General features: G+C 38.7%; 2 protein-coding genes across 3 annotated transcripts in view; both read right to left on the reverse strand.

Moving 5' to 3' along the window:
• Positions 1-514: 514 nt before the first annotated feature.
• On the reverse strand, positions 515-15,252 carry rab40c (RAB40c, member RAS oncogene family). Its single transcript, XM_028041975.1, has 6 exons — positions 14,198-15,252; positions 7,625-7,685; positions 6,630-6,690; positions 6,473-6,550; positions 3,441-3,663; positions 515-3,058 (listed from the first exon to the last, which is right to left on the reverse strand). Exons 1-6 carry the CDS (start codon positions 14,337-14,339, stop codon positions 2,784-2,786), a joined length of 840 nt encoding a protein of 279 aa, XP_027897776.1. The 5' UTR covers positions 14,340-15,252; the 3' UTR covers positions 515-2,783.
• Positions 15,253-17,681: 2,429 nt separating this feature from the next.
• Positions 17,682-19,022, reverse strand: part of pigq (phosphatidylinositol glycan anchor biosynthesis, class Q) — a 14,465-nt gene continuing 13,124 nt past the window's right edge. For both annotated transcript variants that reach the window (XM_028041970.1, XM_028041969.1), the window contains exon 14: positions 17,682-19,022. This exon is cut by the window's right edge and continues 83 nt beyond it. In XM_028041970.1, the coding sequence (XP_027897771.1) occupies positions 18,953-19,022 (70 nt within the window). In that variant the 3' untranslated portion in view covers positions 17,682-18,952.

Genomic DNA, 19,022 nt, shown 5'->3' on the forward strand with positions numbered 1-19,022 from the left:
AGCAAGAGCTAGGTTTGTGTCCAGGATGTGTGGGGTGTGCAGAGGCTTTCCTGACCCTTGACCTGTCGGCCTGAATGATCATCTCTTTAGACCTGATTGTTCGTTGTAGTTCAGACCTGTCCTGTTTTATGAACGAGCCAAACCTGAAATGAAAGTTCAGGTATTATCTGAGCTTCTGAGATGCTAATTAGCTGCTCACAGTAGTAAGAACACCTTGTTGCCACGGTTACACAGAGAGAGAAAGAAAAGGATGTAGGAAACAGAATAAGTACAAGAGTTGATTTTGCATCACAACCGTTTTCCCTCCACTCAACTTTCCACAATTATGACTATTACTGTAAAAAAAAACTTGAAACATACCAATCTGTTTAATTGTGTTATTTAAACAGGTAGTTTTAAGTGAAAGTTCAGCAGAAACCTTTTTCATTCTTGGCGTGTCCAGCAGGTGGCGGCATTCTCCCATAAACTCATTACAACGCAGAACAAACAGAAATGTTGAAAATAAAACAGAAACTCAGACATTCAACAGTTTTATTGTGAAAAAGTCTTTTCATACACGTTGTCTTGAACTGTACAATCAATAATTTAAAAACATCATCATCATCATCATCATCGTGTTTCATCACTCAGCAGCTTCAGCGAGTCACGAATGAACAGGAGTGTTTGTGCAGCAAAGATATTTGTTTGTGCCGTTATTGTTTTAAAGATATTAATAAATGTTTCTAGAGGTCATGAAAGGTCAACCAGCACTCCACCCCCTTCAAACAAATTTGGTGCTATGTTTGTGCTGCAAAAATTCTGTTTGTGCTGCTTTTGTTTTGAAGATATAAATGAAATCTTGAAGGTCAAAAGGGCAACCAGCCCCCAAACATGAACAAAATCAAATTTGGTGTCAATCAACTCCATTACGTTTGTGCCGCAAACAAAAATCATTACTATCTTTAAAATGATAGCAGCACAAACAAAACTTTTGCAGAACAAATATTTGACTTTTCATGACCTCAGGAAACTTTTATTAATATCTTTAAATTTTGCAGCAACGCAGCACAAACGTTTGACACCAATTTGTTAGATTTACAGGTTGACCTTTAAACTTCAATATATTCAACGCAAAAGCAGAACAAACTTAAAATTTTGCAGCACAAACATTTGACACCAATTTGAAGAGGGAAATGTCACTCAGGTAAGTGAACAGCAGCAGAACGGGTCGGCGGGTCACAGAACGGGTCGTAGTGAGATCTGTGCTGGAAACCAGTCAGAGGAACTGGAACAGCAGCTTTTCTACAAAACAGGACAATTTCTGGATCCATTTTTACAGAATCAAAACAAATAACGAGCCAGAACCAGAAATGGACCGGGAATATTAGTGTCTCTAGAACAAGCAGAACCGGGTCAGAAGAAGCAGGACTTATTGATCAGAACCTGCAGGAAAACGTTGAATAAAGAGAAAATAGTGGCAGCAGTAGGAAAAGAGGAGAGACGGAGATGAAGCCCTGCAGAGCATCTATTATTAAACAGCAAGGCATCATGGGACGGCAGGCGGAGGCAGCGATGCGGATCACAGGCAGGAAGAAGAAGAAGAAGACAACAGCGATGGATCCCAGGGGAGATCCGATCAGATGAAAAGCGGCGGCTCTGAAAGACTCACGTGTTCCAACTCATTTAAGCACGAGCGCACTGCAAAAACACAAAATGCTACCAACATTTTTCTCCAGTTTCTACTGCAAATATCTGAGCAGACTTGAAATAAGAAAACTAACTAAAAGGTCATTTTTCTGTTTTGCAGAAAAAGGATTATTGTTTAAGTCAATTATTTAATGAAGTTAACAGAGTACTAGTTCCACAGGCAGATTATGTCACTTATAACATTTTTATAAATTAAATAATCTGAATGGAACTAATAAAATCATTATTGAGAAATTATTGACTTAAACTCTCATAAGTTTCAGAAAAATTCCCTGTAAGTTAAAATACTTGAAATGAGACAAAACTGACAAAACAGAAACTAGAGCAGAAATTATTTGTAAGATTTTGTGTTTTGCAGTGAAGAAAGAGTGAAACGTCCTGCAGCACCTGAACGCAGCGCAGAGAGGAAATAACAAGGAAAGATGGAGACATCAGGATCTAAAGCCTGGAAGGGAAAATATTTTAAATTTTCATTCTGGATGGAAAAATAGTGAAACTGTTTTGGCTTCATTTGACTTAAATAAATGTTTTTTCTTCATCACTGAAACAAAAAAACAAACAAAATGATAAAACCTGAAATTTTATCATTCAGATTCAAAGTGAAGCAGATGAAGGCAAAAACAAACCTAAAAAGTTTAAAAATGGGTCAGAGTTTACTGTCAGTGAGGCCCGGTTCTGTCTGAACCCGCCCAGTTTCTCCGACTGGGTCGATGTTTGGGAACAGGAAGGAGCTCATCCGAGGTATTTCTGACAAAAATACTGAATATGATCAGGTCTAAAAAACTGAAACAAGTGGGAAGATAAACCTGAAGTAAACAGAACCGTCCGACCCAGTTAAAGTGCCGTCCAATCAGAACTCAAAACGCTTCGATTAACCAAGAAATAAAAACCATAAACGTAAAACCAGAACCTGGGAGCCAGTGGAAGTGGAACCGGAATGTGTTAGTGAGAAAACGTGGATCAAGGCACCAAAGCGAGCCTGGACCGGAGTCTGCTGTGGTTCTGTAGTGTGAAACGTTGCTTAGCTTATCGGGAGCGGAGCGGTGAGGTTCTGTACATGTAGTGACGCCTCTGCGGTCCGGCTCTCCGCCCGTCTCCTAGGAGATCTTGCAGTTGCTGCGGGTGCAGTTCTGCGGCGGGCTCTGCGGCGGGCGGATGGGTTTGGACCGCTTCAGGCTGTTGGCCTTGGAGCCGCCGGCCGGGTTGGCCAGCGAGTACGAGCGTCCGTGCATCATGACGGCGTTCATGCCGTTGGCCATGGAGAACGACTTGAGGTGGGACTTGATGGCGACGGGCAGCGGCAGCTTGTCGATGAGGTGGACAGGCGTGCACGACACGATGGCTCTGCAGCACAGGTCCTGCAGGCTGAAGACTGAGGGAGGGAGACGGGTCAGAACGGGTCAGAACCACAGAACCGGATCGCTGGAAAAAGCAGCCAATCTGCAGCTTCGTTCACACAGCAGCAGAATTCGTAAACGTGTCACTTAACTAACAATAAAATGTTCCAGAAATCATTGGAATAAACAATAACATTGCCATTTTGAAACCGTTTTCAACTAGCATGATAATAATGCGGCCATTTTTACTGCTGTAATCAGAGCGAAGCTGTGGAGTCGTAAACTGTTCACACAGAAGTCATTCATGAACAACAATGCAGAAAAAAAAGACATTTTAAAAACTCTGAATTGACTAAAGGTTTAGCTGAGCGGCTGGACCCTGAGCCGGGAAACAACGGCCCCCCTGGGCCCACTCACCTCTGTTGGGCCTCCAGAACTTCTCCATGCCGTGCCGCATCAGGACGATGCGCGACAGCTCCGTGAAGGACTCGATCACGTTGAAGTTGCAGAGCGGGCTGACCTCGAAGAAGGTCATGCCGTTCTTCTCGGCGTAGGCCCGGGCCTGCTCCGTGGGAACCTGCCGCTTGAAGGCCAGGTGCAGCCGGTTCCCGACCAGGATCCGCGGCACGCCCGGTGCATGCTGGGAACAAAACGCGGCCGGTCAGTCAGGAGGTTCGGTGTTAACTCAACAAGCTGCAGGTCTGAAACATAAGACTCTGCATTTCCTTTGAATGTTTCAATAATCTAACATTTAGGAATCTGGAACCAGCAAAGAATCGTTCAGTCCAGCACCTCACTGTTCAAGGGTCTCTCAATCTAAGGAGGCAAAATAAATGATGGAAAATGGTTCTTTGTGTTTATATAGATAGAAAACAAATAAAGAACCAGAATTAAATGGAGAATAAGTGTAAAAACTTCTTGAAAAAAATGAAATATCCCTTCAATGGTGACAAATTATGCTTCCTTGAACAGGTTAGGACAGATCTATGGCCCAAACATACAAAACATTTCTTGCACAAAATCATTCCTGGATAATGAGATTTTATTCTGCTCAGTTTTGCATTTTCAGCTATTTTAGGGCTCTGTCACTTTCTCGTTAATCTGACATCAGCTGCAGCAGAAAAGTCATCTGAAAGCTGCAGGGTGGGCCTTCAGGCCCAAGGCGGCAACATCCACAGAACATCAGGAATAATTCAGACAGGTTGCATAACTGCTCCTGGGAAACCAAGGAGCAGAAAAATATTTCTGCTTTGTTTCGTCCATTAAAGGTGTCAGAAGAGCCAGGAGAGCCGAGGTGGAGCAGGAAAAGCACAAGTGGAGCCCAGTCTCATTATGGTTAACATTTATTCACAATTAAAACACAAAAACTAATTATTTTATGATGATTTATTTAGATCTAGCTAGAAGAGGCACTTTATATTTTGAACACTGAATCCACAACTGACTCAGAAATGCCAAGTTTTAGTCAATATTTACTGGAAAAAGGCAGTTAGATGACATCAAACTGTCTAAAAGTCTAGAAAAATCAAAGCAGATCTGTGGCTCAGAACCTTTTCAAAAGATTAAATTCAGACTCCATGCAGAGAATTAAACCATCAGGTTTAGTTATTAACAAACTTTAAAATATTTCTGCTTTGTTTCGTCCATTAAAGGTGTCAGAAGAGCCAGGAGAGCCGAGGTGGAGCAGGAAAAGCACAACTGGAGCGCACATTCCACAGACCAAAAATACCACTACACACACACACACACACACCCACACACTGACACACACACACACACACGCGCACACACGCACACACACACACACACACCCCGATGCAGCAGACATCCTCTTTGTCAGCAGGAAGGACACAAAGCAAGAAGCTGGAATTCCCTGTTTGTGTCGTTTAGCTTTGCAGAGCAGCAGCAAAAAGTTTTTCCTCATCCTAATCTCATCCTTCAGGTTCCTATGCAGCAAATATTTTGTTCAATGCAGCATAAAACCTTTTACAATAGAAAGAGACAGAAATATCTAACAGTACCTGAGATCTATGTTTGCTATTCACTAGGGCATAAATGGTTATAATAACAATCAAGCCATTAAATGAGTAACTGTCTGTAGCAGCTACTAAAGCAAGTAACAGAAATACATGAGAAAAATAACTTTTAGTCTCGACTTTTAAGTTTGATGTTTTTTAATTGAAAAACAGATAAAGATTAAAACATTTAATAAATATTTAATATTTGATCAATCATCTTCTTGATCAGCAAATACATGAATTGTTATCCAAGATGTATTTAGATCCGTTCAATAAATGAGAATATTATTAACTTTATAACCAAATGAAACACATTATACAGATTACACAAAGAAAAATGTTTTAACACTTATTTTTCTTAATTTTGATGATTTTTTGCTAATAGTTAATAAAAACACAAGATTTAAAAATAGATTATTACATCAGTCCAATAAAAATGAAAATATTTGTAAAAACAGAAACGTGAGCTTAATGAAAATTAAGTTAAATATCTGCTTAACGGTTGTTATTTTCCCGCTGAGGCGTTCAGGGACGCTCAGACGCTCAAAGACGCTTTTCTACTTAGCTTAAAGAGATCCCACACTTTCTGACATGCTAATAGCACTTAGCATTCGTCAGCAACCCATTGATGGAAATGAGAGCGTTGCGCAACACAAATAATTATCCAGTTGGAACGCAGTGTGCCAAATAGTAAAAGATAATTTCATAAAGTCTTCGTTACAGTTCTACTATTTACCCAAAGCAGGAAGTTAGTCGGTCAATCCAGGAAGTAATTAATGCAAATTCACTCATCTCAGCTTTTCCACAAAACTGACCAATCACATTAAACTTTTCTGTATTTCCTTATTTTCTGACCAATCACTGCCACTCGGATAAATTTTGATTTTGAAGTTTAATTAGCTTCTTTCTAATTTAACTTCCTGTTTCATGACGTCTCTTCAAAACCGAACCTGTGAGATTAATTAAAGCTTGTGTGACATTAAATCGTAACTTTTTTTGTTGTTGTTGACAAAAAAACATGTTAAGATGTTCTGCAGGATTTGTTTCTGCAGCGTAAACAGTTCATGCTAACTTGAATGACCAGGTATAAAATGGTTCTTTTGCACTTTGACCTTTCCTCAAGACATGCTTTCATTTGTATTAAGTGTGATATTTCAGGAAGTTGCATAAAATTGTAATTTGAACTTAAAATATGAACTAAAAGTTAAAATCCTGTCTTTATGCTAAGATTATCTGCAACAATTACAACTTTCTTAATGAAACCGGTTTATGGCAAAAATAAAACTTATGAAAACTTTGTGGCAGCTTTTAGAAAAAGGGGCTGAAAGAAAATCAGTAATTTTAGGCTGCAGCAATCACAACTGGAGGATTTTTATAAATGAGCTGAAAAAACCTCGATTGTTTGGTGATTATTGGTGCAGCGTCTCTCACCTCGTCGATCTCCCTGATCCAGCGGTCGATGCCATCGAAGGACCAGCGGTTGGTGATGTCATACACCAGCAGGATCCCCTGAGGAGAGACGGAGTCACCAGAATCAGAACGAGTCAAACGGTCCCTAAACGTTAGCTTAGCAGGCGCTAGCTCTCACCTGAGCTCCGCGGGAATACGAGCGGAAGATGGTGCAGAACCGACCCTGACCCGACGTGTCCCTGTGGAGCAGCGCAGGACGTTAGCATGACGCCGAGGCGGAAACACAGCAGCAATGGCACGATAACGCAGGAACTCATTCTCAAAGATCAATAAACTTTAAATTCTAATAAATATTTAACACTGGAACTGGAAGACATTTTAAATATCCAAAATAAATAAACACAACAAAATACATGTTTTCAAAAACAAACCAAAACACCAGACTGAAGACTTTTATCACCCAGTTTTTGGTAGAAAGAGAGAAACAATAAATCATGCAAATAGAAATTATAAAGCTCGTTTTAATTTATCATGCAATTAATTGATTTGTTTATTGCGACAGGCTCAGCTAGAATCATTAATACCCAACGTAAGAAGTTCACACAGTTTTCTCAATCGCTTCAAAGTTCTGCTGATGATGATAATTTGACGCTGACATAAAAAGATAAAAATTTTCTTTTAAGCATTATTTGTAGTACTTACAAAGTATAACGTATAACACAAGATGCTCAACATTCCTCATTCAAATTTGTTATTTTTATTCTGGAGTTCTCATAAAATTGTGACTTTTTTCTGGTAATGAGTTTATTCATGTATTATTGTGATTCTAATTTCATAGGACTGTATTTTGGAAATATTATAACTTTATTCCTGTAATAAAAAATAAAAACATCTTAATATTCAGTTGCAGAGTTGACCTGAATTCAAAGTAGAAGCTGTAAAACAAGATGGCTGCCCTGGTACTTTGACATCTGGACTAAGGAAACCCAAAGAGCGCATTGGTGAAAAAAAACACATTTTCCAAAAATTAAATCTCAATTTCAAACAGATCCCTGGAAAATATTTCCTCCAGAAACATGATGGAAACTGAATCTTTTCGGTGGTTTGTGGACCAACTTTTTCCTTTTTCTTTAAGGTTTTTAAACAATCCAGAGGCGGTTGGTGTTCGCTCACCACAGCTCCAGCTTCACCCTCCTGCCGTCCAGAAGGATCATTGTGGTTTTATAGTCGATCCCTGCAGAGAGACAGGAGCAGCTGTTAGCAACACGGAGACGTCCGTCAGGAAAACAGTGACTCAGCACCAGCAGGAAGCATTTAAACGCCACAGCGCTGCAGGGTTTCCCCCAGTGGATTAGAAGCCTGGCGGGCCACCAGGCTTTACTTGTCCCCCCACCAGGCTAAGCATTGTTTATTTATTATAGTTTGTTTTTAATGTTTTAAAACAAACACCTTTTTTTTAAGACTTTATAGTTGGTTTTCAGGTATTAACCTTAAAATAACACGTTATCATGTTTTCAAATTTCCTGCCAACTTTAAACATTTTAAACTTAAAGAAATGTCGGCCGTCCAGCAGCGTACCACCGGGTTCAGAGCGTTTTCTGGGGGAACCCAGAACTGTAAACCTAAAACATGTCAACAAGCCCCAGCACCAGCTGCTGCTGAAAACGTCTCTCTCTTCTAGCGAAGCGACAGCTAACATTTCATCAGCCAGCGCTGACGCAGCATTTTTCACAGGAAGCTGGATGTTAAAAATAATTCACTTTCCAAAACAACATCTATGTTGTTCAGGTGACTCATGTTGACTTTCACTGCTGCTGACTCAGTAAAACGGAGCAGGAAACTGACTCTGCCAAACCTGTCTGACCTGCTGCAGGCGCCGACCTGCTGCTGCGGTTTTCATGAAGCACATGAACACCTGAGGACAAACAGGTGCAGAGCGGAGCGGCCCGTTCCCACCTGGGAAAACGTTTATGTAAAGACTCAAACTGGGACTTTAATGCTTTAATTAATTGAATAAATTTTCACTTGTTGAAAATTTAAATGCAATTGCACTGCAAGAACATTTATTGTTCTTTGTGTTTTTAATAACCTTTCTAGTGGAACCTTTCTATTCGTATGTTTCTGGTACGCCTGTAAATCTGATGCACTAGCTACATCCGCTAGCTTCCATCGCTAACAGCAGCGACGTCCGTTTCTAAACGATCCGACTGGAAAAGACCGTCATCATGTTCAAGTTGTGCTAAAGTAAGCTAGCCTATCAGTGAAGCTATTGAAGCCTAAAATAGCAGCTGAATGCTAACCATGTAGCAGCTAATGCTAATATCAGCTTCCACCTTTCTAAAGGATTTATTCAAAGAGAAAATCAGATGGTTGACTAACCTGAATAAATTAAAAGCTAAATGTCTCTGTTGTTGAACTCATATGTTTATTTAGTAAATAAAATATCAGTAAAAATTGTTTTAATGAAAAATGTTGCTTATTTTGATGATGTATAGTTTTAGATTAAAACATGATTAATTACAGACTCTGCAATCACCTTGATTGTAAACTGTAAATATTACATTATATTTTATAATATGTAAACAAACAAAAAGTAGAGAAATGCTATTTGTCTTGTTAAAGAGTGAATGAGAAATCCTGTGTTGGGTTTTAGATTTCCAGTGATGCAGAGAAAAGCTTTTTTCTTTTTTTTTTTTTTAGAAAATATTTATTTTATTTTGCTATATAAATATTTGATTATTAAAGCAGTCCCATCAGCTCAGATCAGAGTTTTACAAACAAAATCTCTGATCAGTGCAGCTCTAACTTTCTAAGAGGTTCAGATAATTAAAATGCAGCCAAATTTATGCTTAGTAAACAGAACAGAGGATTTATTTTTATAAGTGCGTAGAGTTTAATTTCCCTCCCAAAGTGAGCAGACTGGATTATCTGTGTCTAAATGAAGCTGCAGGAAGAGGAAGTTAGAAGGGAACATGATTTATTATGAAGGTCAGAGAAAATGTCTGCAGCCATGAAAAACAAAGTTCTTCTTTACATCAGCTGACAGAGAAACGGATCATTAATTCATAAAGCTTTAATTTTACTGCTTCAATTGTTATTTAAGGTAAACTGTTGAATCCTCACATCACCCTGCTAATTCATGAGGCTTTACAGCGAGGATCTCCTCATCAGTCGGGTTTTTAAAACGACAGCATGACTGCTTCAGGTTCTGACGGGTCACCGCTGCTGGCTAACAGCGTTAGCAACATCTCCCAATTTCCAGGCAACTTAAAGCTGCAGCTGACCATAAGTGCTGCTCTGGCAGCCTAATTGAATTGGAGTGAGTGCAGGGCGGCGGTCCAAGAGCCGTCTTTCCTCTTAATGCCGGACCTCACTTAGAAATCCCACATAATCGATATTCTTCTCTGGTGTCTTCAATTGAAGCTGCTTCCATTGAAAAGGAAATAAAACTCAGACTGGAGCAGATTTAACTTTAATCTCTATTAGATTTTAGAGAGTTCATGACATTAAAGGAACATTTTCTATCTTTGACTGTTTCTTTTAAACTGTGAAGAGAAAATCTGAAGGCCATCAGTCATTTTGACAGATTACAATTCACACACAGACGTTTTCAACTTTTCACAGTACACTGCAGAGGAAACTAAATCAGCAAATATTAATAATAATAATCCCATCTGAGTTTCTTCTGACACATTAGGACGGGACGTTTCGTTCAGAGTGTACCGACTTCTGATGGCTTCAATTTGAGGAATGTTCCCGAATTTCAAAACTTTGGCTAAAGTGCTGCTTGTAATCTCTGTGTCCAGTAGAATTAAATATGATGATTCAGATCACCATATTTAATTAGTTCAAACAGGTGAATAATTCATTTATTCATCTGTTTGATGTGCGACTCCACCAAGTGGATTCTCTGTTCAGCTTGAATATTAATTAAACCAAATTAAATACAATTGAATGTCATCAGTTCAATTAAAAAAAAATGGTGGGCAAAATATTTTTATTTTTGATTGCAACTGTCAAAATGAAGGACAATAAATATACTGTTTTATTACAGCCACGCGTAGCATCAACATCTGACAAAATTATGCTTCATTCGTTTAAACCAGCAGGTGGAAACATTTCTTTCGCATTTTAAAATGTTCACATTTTCCCATAATATTTAGCTTTAGCTGCAACTATTTCTTCCATGTGTCTGGAACAAATGAAGGACAAAATATCAGACTAACCACCAGCATGTGTAGCATTAGCATTAGCTGGATGCGACTCTTTAAGGCTAAACAACACGTTGCTGTGAGAAGCTGCAGATGAAATGGTAACAACTTTGAGTTAGCATTGCTACTCTGAACCAGAGCAGAAATTACAAACTCTGAAAGAATGTCATTGGTTCAGATTAGAGCTCAGAGCGCTTTTAAAACCTGCGGTAGGGTGCTTGTTTGTAAAGTCTCTAAGCTACCACTGCCAGACACCTGCCCACTATTCTGTCCCTACGTTTGTTTGTTTTTATTTATTTTGTTAAATACTGAAACCAAAGATCCCCAACATGAAACATCAAGTGTTTTTGCTTTTTACATTTAAATTTCTTCCAAATTAAAGCATAAAAACACTTTAGACTTTGCTGAAATGGTTTGAAAAGTAGACATATTTAAGTAGATATTAAAGCAGATGATATTTTGATTCTACCAACCAAATAATGTTTTAAAAACATATTTCATATTTCCATAATGAAAATATTCATTTCTGCGTAATTATTTTGCCATTTCTGCAGAACAGGAACTTGAGTCGGTACACAAATGAACTCTGTGGTTTTTCTGGCTCTGCAGTGTTTAGTAATAAATTAAATCGGTGATGCAGGAGAACAGTTTGAGGTTCCTCACATTCTGGGAAACATAAGTCATTTTTATTATGTAGGAAAAACACGAGAATGAGAACTAGAGCAAATTCTAAGAAGTAAGAAGTGAAAAGAAAGTGAAGAAAATAAATAAAAAGTGTTGCAATAACAGTCTGGCTGCGTCTTTAAAGAGGATTAAAGAACATTCTGCTTTTTATTTATCTCCAGCTCTCAGTTAAACCCAGTAAAGTTCCTGGTTTATCTGGATCCAGTGATAAATGCCACCAATAAACTTCTTCATCCACAACTGAACGATGGAGCAGCAAGCCTGGAAACTGATGTGATTATTGATACGAGTCAGGAAAAAATAGAAGCTTTGTCAAACTATCTACGGAGCAGATGAACTGAAATGTATCACTTTAAACTGAAATTACTCTACATTTTTAAACAGGATTTATACTGGGATCACTGGGAGAAATCATAACTTTCTAATATTCTACTGAATTCTGAAAAACATAGTGGAACATTGCAGCATACTGATAATTTTCTCAGAAAGTCTTTAGATTTTGTTGCTTTATTCCTGGAACGGGTTGAGACAAAGTTAGCTAATATAAAAGCTTGATAAAAACCACTGGCAGATTATTTCACTTATATGGGAAATTATCTGTTTTTATCTAAATTAAGAAATTATTGGCTTAAAACAAGCTCCTGTTTCTTGCTAAAAAAAAGTCACTTCTAAGTTAGTTTTGATTTATTTAAAATGTAATAAGACATTTGCACCAGAAACTAGACAGAAATACTTGGTAATATTTTGTGTTTTTGCAGTGTAAGGAGTCATGTTTCAACTAGCACCCCAAAAATCAGGACCAATCAGAATCTGTTCTCCTGAAATATTCAGGGTGCACAGAACACACACACACAACGCCCCTCTGCTGATGGAAATCAATAGCACCGCCGTCTCTGAGCGCGTTCAGCTGCGATCCGCTCAGCCTCCATATTTAATGAAGCCGTTTGATCTCCCTCACTGCCTCCTACTGGGTTCAGGCGCCGATCTGATTTTTATTTATGTGGAGAAACGAGGAAATTATCCAGAAACATCCAGAAGTCCATACGAAACGCAAACACAGTTATACGGAGCGTTTCATCTAAAAACAACTGGAAACTCTGGATTTTCCCTCTATTAGTCACAGAAACAACATTCCAGCTACCAATCAAAGCCAAATCATTATTTATATTGATACGATTAGGACAATGAACAGATTGTAGGTTACTGGAGTTCCTGGGGGCGCTGCAGAAAAAGCGGCCATCCTGCAGGCTGACATATTTTTCATGAACTGTTGCTGTTTTTGCAGAAAGGAGGAAAGAATCCGACTCATCTTCAGCAGATCAACCGTTTCTGTTTCAGCGCCTGACTCTGACATCAGCCACGTAATGAGGAGGAATTAGGATTAATTAGTCTGAGTGTTTGTCCAGCTGTGCTCCAGCTGTTCGATGCATTCCTTAATGCGTTCCTTCCCTCCGAGCTGCCAAAGTGTTTCACACCGTCCAGGTTTCCTGATGGAAATCATCCATCAGCGGCTGAATTATCCAGTCATTTCCAACACCTTTCATTTTTTAATGACCTACTTCTCAAACAGCAAATTTCCAAAGATCCCAGTTTATTTTTAATCATATTTTCCAGTTTGCACCACTCAGCTTCTTTAGCCACCAATCACCTTCCAGCTGGATGTTTCACCTTGAATGCAGGTTGAACTGGGAGAGATCATTTAAACTGGTTCCCTTCCACAGTCAAACCTTTCAGTTTCTATTAACTGGGCTTTTCTTAGCATCAACTTCCTTCGTCTGGTTCTGATCTGGTGACGACACTGAAAAACTTCAAATCCATCCATAGACGGCGGCGGCCATCTTTACTGCCATTAACAGAGCGCTGCAGCGGCCATCCTTACTGCCATAAACAGAGAACTGCGGCGGCCATCTTTATTCCCATAAACAGAGCGCTGCGGCGGCCATCTTTACTCCCATAAACAGAGCGCTGCGGCGGCCATCTTTACTGCCATAAACAGAGCGCTGCGGCGGCCATCTTTACTGCCATAAACAGAGAACTGCGGCAGCCATCTTTATTCCCATAAACAGAGCGCTGCGGTGGCCATCTTTACTGCCATAAACAGAGCGCTGCGGCGGCCATCTTTACTGCCATAAACAGAGCGCTGCGGCGGCCATCTTTACTGCCAAATAAGTCACTTTGGAGACGTAAACTGTTCCTATAGAAATCTGATTGCAATTTAATTAATAGCATGAATGACCAGGCAAAAAATAAATAAATAAAAATAATGAAGTCTGTCTTGCAAAAAAAAAAAAAAAAAAAAAAAAGGCTAGTTGAGACCAAATCACCAGACTGAAGACTTTTGTTATCCAGTTTTTGGTAGAAAGAGAAAAACAATAAATCATGGAAATACATTTTTACATTTATCATGTGATTAATTGATTTATTGGTAATTGCAGCAGACCTAATCAAGCAGTGCAAACATCTTCCTTTCTGGGGTTCAATGTAAACAAAGACCCAGTTTGTGTCGATCCAGAGACTAGAAAAAAATTTATTCAGTGTTTTATTAAGTTATATTTAAAAACTGCAGTCCAAGCAGCTTTTGGTGATAATTCATTACGTCATTTTGCTCTAAACAACACTGAGGATAGTTTCCACCTTAAATCAATCAGATAAGGTGGAAATTACACCCAGTTTTGACAATTAGTTTTCAGGTTTAGACAACAGAGCATCATGTGCTACATTGGGGATGTGAATGAGAAGCATTGTTTACTCTCCCCCACTGTGACATCCACACACAGCACGAATGTTCAGGACTGTTTTGCCAAAGCGGGAGCCGTCAGAAAAGCAGGTTTTTCGGCCAGCAGTGACTCACCGCTGCTGTAAGCATAGGGAGACTCTGCAGATCCGTCCTGCAGGCTGTCCAGGATCTCCCCTTTGCCCACGTCGCTGTCTCCTACCAGGAGGAACTTCAGCAGGTAGTCGTAGCTCTTCACCGGGCTGCCCTGGCTGCCCATCTTCACCTCTGACCCCGGGAGGCTCAAAATATGTTATTTCCCTCTGGCTTGATCCAAAACAAAGTCTGTTTTGCCATGAACTACCTGGATGTGGGTCCAGCTGCAGAGGCTTTGTTTTTCACTATTTCTAGCTAAAACATTTAAATAAAGTGGGTGTCATAAATGTGTTAAATACTGTGAAGCTTGATTAAAGGTAGTGCACATTGGGAGTGAAAAGCCCCATGTAAATAAGACATTATGTAATCAAAGTGAAGCTGAGCCTGCCTTTAAATACCGATTGAAGAAACTGATAACTCCATCTGAATCCGACTGGAAACTCTAAAAAAGCAGCAAAAACATGTCAATAATTATATTAAACTTCTCATTGCTTTGTGGTGAATTTATTTTGAAACGTTCTCAAACTAGAAATGCGTCGTTTCTTTTTTTCATTCAGGAGACGCTTTCGTAGCAACGAGAAGCTAGCTCTGCATGGGAGCTAGCGGGCTAGCCTAGCTCTCCCACAGCTGCTTTCAATCAAAATAAAATTTACATAAAAGACAGCTTCGGGATATAACCCTAAATGAGTTAAAATGAGACTTTAGAGTCAATCTAAAATATATAAAGTAGCGCTATTTCAACGAGCAGTAACGTTTTCCCCCCAGCTAGCCCAACTTCCCCCCAACGTCTGTATAATTTCAGGCCCCCTTCTCTTCATTTACTCCGGGAACAAAACAGTCCGTAACTTCAAATCCAGGGGAACTACCCGAAAAAAGGCTGGAAGTCACGCAGGTTGTTGCGTCCAGTCCAGATCCGTGTGGGTGCACTCCGAAATCTCAGCCCGCGATGTTTCCATTTCTCTTCATGGTTGTCTGTCATAATCACAGATATTCCTCCTCCACGAAGCGCCACAACAACACTGCCACTCGCTGCTCCGCCGCTCTCCCTACTCAGCACTAGCCACGCCCTCTTCCCCGCCTATCTCTCCTGTGATTGGACGCTGGGTTTCGCGGGGGTAGTAAACAGGCGCGTCTATTGGACAAGAAATATGTCTCTCGCAGATTGTTGTCAACAATGCGCAGATGGTGGAGGGGGTATGTGGACACAAAAAGATATTCCATTCTTTCCAGAATGCTGTTAGAACAAAGACAGAGAAATTTTATCATGTCGATAAACAAGATTACATTAAAGCCTGCAATGGGTTGTAAAGGGACAATCAGACCCTATTTACATAAGTTTATTCTAACTTCTTAAACATTTTTTATGAGCTGTTTCAGTTTATAAAATAATCACCTCAATTTAATCATGTTTATCAGCACCAGCACATAAAATAGGACAAAGTGAGATTAAAAGAGGTCATAATTTCATTCCAGTTCTTTTTATGTTGTTGCCTGATGCAATAAATTGTGTCATCAGAGACCATTTTGCATAAGAACAACTAGTTCCCAATCAGTTCCCATACAAGTCCAGTGACAACCAATCAATTAATTTTATACACAACAGTCAGAATCATATTCAAATCCAATAAAAACTTCCAAAGAATCATATTTTTTCATAGTTAGTCAAATATTTTCTAAATATGAAAACCAGAAAATTGAACTGAATCTAGCCTTTTCTGCTAGTTGCCACTGAGAGCAAGCACAGGGTGACAGTAGTGAGGAACTTTGAACAGGATGAAACTATTTTAGATAAGCCAATTTTTTAAATTAAAGATTTAGTATATCCTGATAAAGAAGTAAGAAATCATGGAATAGTTTTTGCTGAATCAACCTTGAATATTATATTTATTATTTAGACAATGCTGTGAAAAATAGCACAGAAAACTTTATTTGGGATTTTAAAAGAAATGTTCTGGGGAAATAAACTGACTGGATTAATTTAGTTTTATGTAACTGATGGCATGTTTGATCTCAAGAACTTCAAATAAATCTTTTGCCCCTTGAATTGAATAGGATACATGTCATATTATTTGGGGAAAATATTAAAAAAATGATCAATCATGGTTTCATGTTATACTTCACAAAAAGCTGGGATTTAAAATGAGGTGTGTAGACTTTTGAGAGCCACTGTAAATCATCTCTGCAGACCCCACACATCCTGGACACAAACGGTCAGGTTGGAGATAGAGAGACAGGTTTTCTCTTTCAGCTACTGCAAACAGAATAAGCATATTTCCATTACCAAAACTTAATTTCTTGGTGTCAAAATGGTCAACATGGAGCATTAGCATTGGCTTCTATCTGTGTGAAATCTGTATTTTTATCAGCATGACTCATCTCCCTACCCTCAGCTCAGCCAGAACACCTACACACATAATGAATGAAGCATGCAAACCTGCACTGACAGCAGCAGCTTTAACTGCAGCTAGATGCAAATCTAGGAACTAAGCTGCATTTAGAACAATAAACAACTTTAATATTTACTCAGCAAACCCATGTGATTTTTCCAAGCCAGCAAATAATGAATCAAAACAAATGTGTTTGCTGACCAGAAAGATGTCAGGAAATATAGATGGGTTTTTATTATTTACTCTGCGTTGTCGTGCAGATTACCGACATTTTTAAGATGCTTTAACGTTTCTGGAAGTTCTTGTTTATAGAAAACCTGAAAGATATTGAGATTCATTTAAAAAAATATTTTTTGCAAAAATGCTACCCTGGACGAGCTGATTTGTTTTGCATCTATTAAAAAAAACATCAGACACAAAATGAATGACTGCATAAAAAGTGACTGACCTAATTCAACAGCGATCCAGTCAGTTGGTGCTAGAATCAAAAATATCTTGAGGAAATAAGAAAACAGAAAATTACAACCCTAAGCATTCAGCTAAAGATTCACAGACAACAAGATTGAGGTACTGGAGTGGCCTAATCAAAGCCCAGACCTGTTTGTAGCTGATGTTACAGTTTACAGAGCTGGAACAGTTTAGCAGGAAGAATGGAGAAAAACTCCAGCATCCAGATCCACACAGACTCCCTGCTGTGACGCAATCAGAAATGTAAATACTAAATACTGACTGGAAGGGTGTGAATATTTATACAATCACTTATTTTATGTTACAGATCCTTATCCAATTATTATTATTTATAGAAATAAGTTTTTACTTGGATATTTGAGGGTTTTTTGTCACAGAAAGTTAATCATGAATGATTTGTAAAACATCCAAGGAGGTGAATACTTTTCTCTCTACGTCGCCCTGTGAAGAAATGCCACCCTGGGTGGAGAGCCACACCATTCATATTAAAATCAATCACTGAAAACGAATAAATTCTGCCTTTTGATTCCTGATGATCGATCTTGTTTTGTAACTGTAGTTCATCAGAATAAAATATAATTAGCAATGGAAAAAAGGCTGCAGAAAAATATACATTTTATTCAAAATACGTTTATTGATTAGGATGAAGCTACTGATCAATTATATACAACATCAAAAAGGACCAACATCGACATTATCAGGAAAAGTATCTGAAACTCAAACTTCCTCCTGAAGGGCTGAGAAACGTCTGGTGCTATTCGTTGATGAAGATGAAAAAAAAACCATCTTAAGCCAGAAGTTCAAAGAACAAACAGCAAACGTCCTTCCACAGAATTTTCTCTGCATTTGTTTCAGATGTTTTCAGACGAACTCTGGTGGATCAGCTGTGAAAGCGTCTTAAAAAGACAGGCAGGTTTTACAAAGCGGAAAGCTGCTCACAGCGCCACCTACTGGTCAGACTTTGGAGCGGTGAACAGAGAGAAATCTTTTCACATCATTTCTGAAACTATAAATCATTTTAGGGAAACATCTACCAGTTTGGCACCAACTGGTTCTGCTGCCGGCATAAAACAAGTAAAATCTAAAATGATTTTTTAAAATAGAGACAAAACCATCAAGGCTTGGAGAAAAGCAGAACCACAGTTTGTTATCCAGCAGCAGAAAAAAACAAAATGGACTTCGGTGCTGCTTTTCCCGCCACAGGATTCCTCCACATCTTTCATCTGAACATCTCTGAGCTGATGTTTGGGTCAGTTCTGATTTATTTTCAAGAATACATTTTCTCAAATTGTCATAAAACAGGTTAAAAAACAAACAACTAAAACTAAAGAACAAAACAAGAAAAGCAGACATTTAGCCAACTACACCAAACCTGTAACCCATTTATTCATCCGACCACCGGGGGCGCTGTTATACGACGAGTGTTGCGATTAGATTTGGATAAATACACTGTGATGATCCACTTTTTTTTTGTCTCTATCACATAAACAAATGTTTTAACAGAACTCCATAGTGGGATTTGGTTATTTTTAATAAGTTTGTGTATAAAACGATAATGAAAAAGGACTAATTATTATTCTTGGTTAATCTGTTAAGGTTCCTTAACAATTCAGCTAAACTTGATTTATTTTCAATCAGAAATCATCTTCAGTCTTTTAACAAGCTAAATCTGTAACATTTTGTTAAAATTTTATACATTTTTACTCACATTAGGGTGAAATTAAATGAAATGTTCAGTGATGGAGCAGCATTGAAACTATGTTAGGAGTGTTCCACATCTTTCATAAGTGTGGACAAAAATAAAAATATGTACTAAAAAAGATGGAATGAGTGTTCATAATCAGTCATTCAAGTTGCTCAGAATACTTCAGAGTTTCTGCTGTCAGTCAGACTTAGTGGTTTTGTGTCTCCAGGGATAAATCAGCTCCCCGATGAACAGCTTCTTGACGAGC

This window comes from Xiphophorus couchianus, chromosome 16 (genome assembly GCF_001444195.1).
Source record: "Xiphophorus couchianus chromosome 16, X_couchianus-1.0, whole genome shotgun sequence".
NCBI lineage: Eukaryota > Metazoa > Chordata > Actinopteri > Cyprinodontiformes > Poeciliidae > Xiphophorus > Xiphophorus couchianus.

Coding starts and splice junctions, on each gene's coding strand:
- rab40c (XM_028041975.1), bottom strand. CDS start 14,339: ATGGGCAGCCAGGGCAGCCCGGTGAAGAGCTACGACTACCTGCTGAAG. Junction 7,686..14,197: donor TCCCTATGCTTACAGCAGCG/GTGAGTCACTGC, acceptor GTCTCTCTGCAG/GGATCGACTATAAAACCACA. Junction 6,691..7,624: donor AGGGTGAAGCTGGAGCTGTG/GTGAGCGAACAC, acceptor GCTGCTCCACAG/GGACACGTCGGGTCAGGGTC.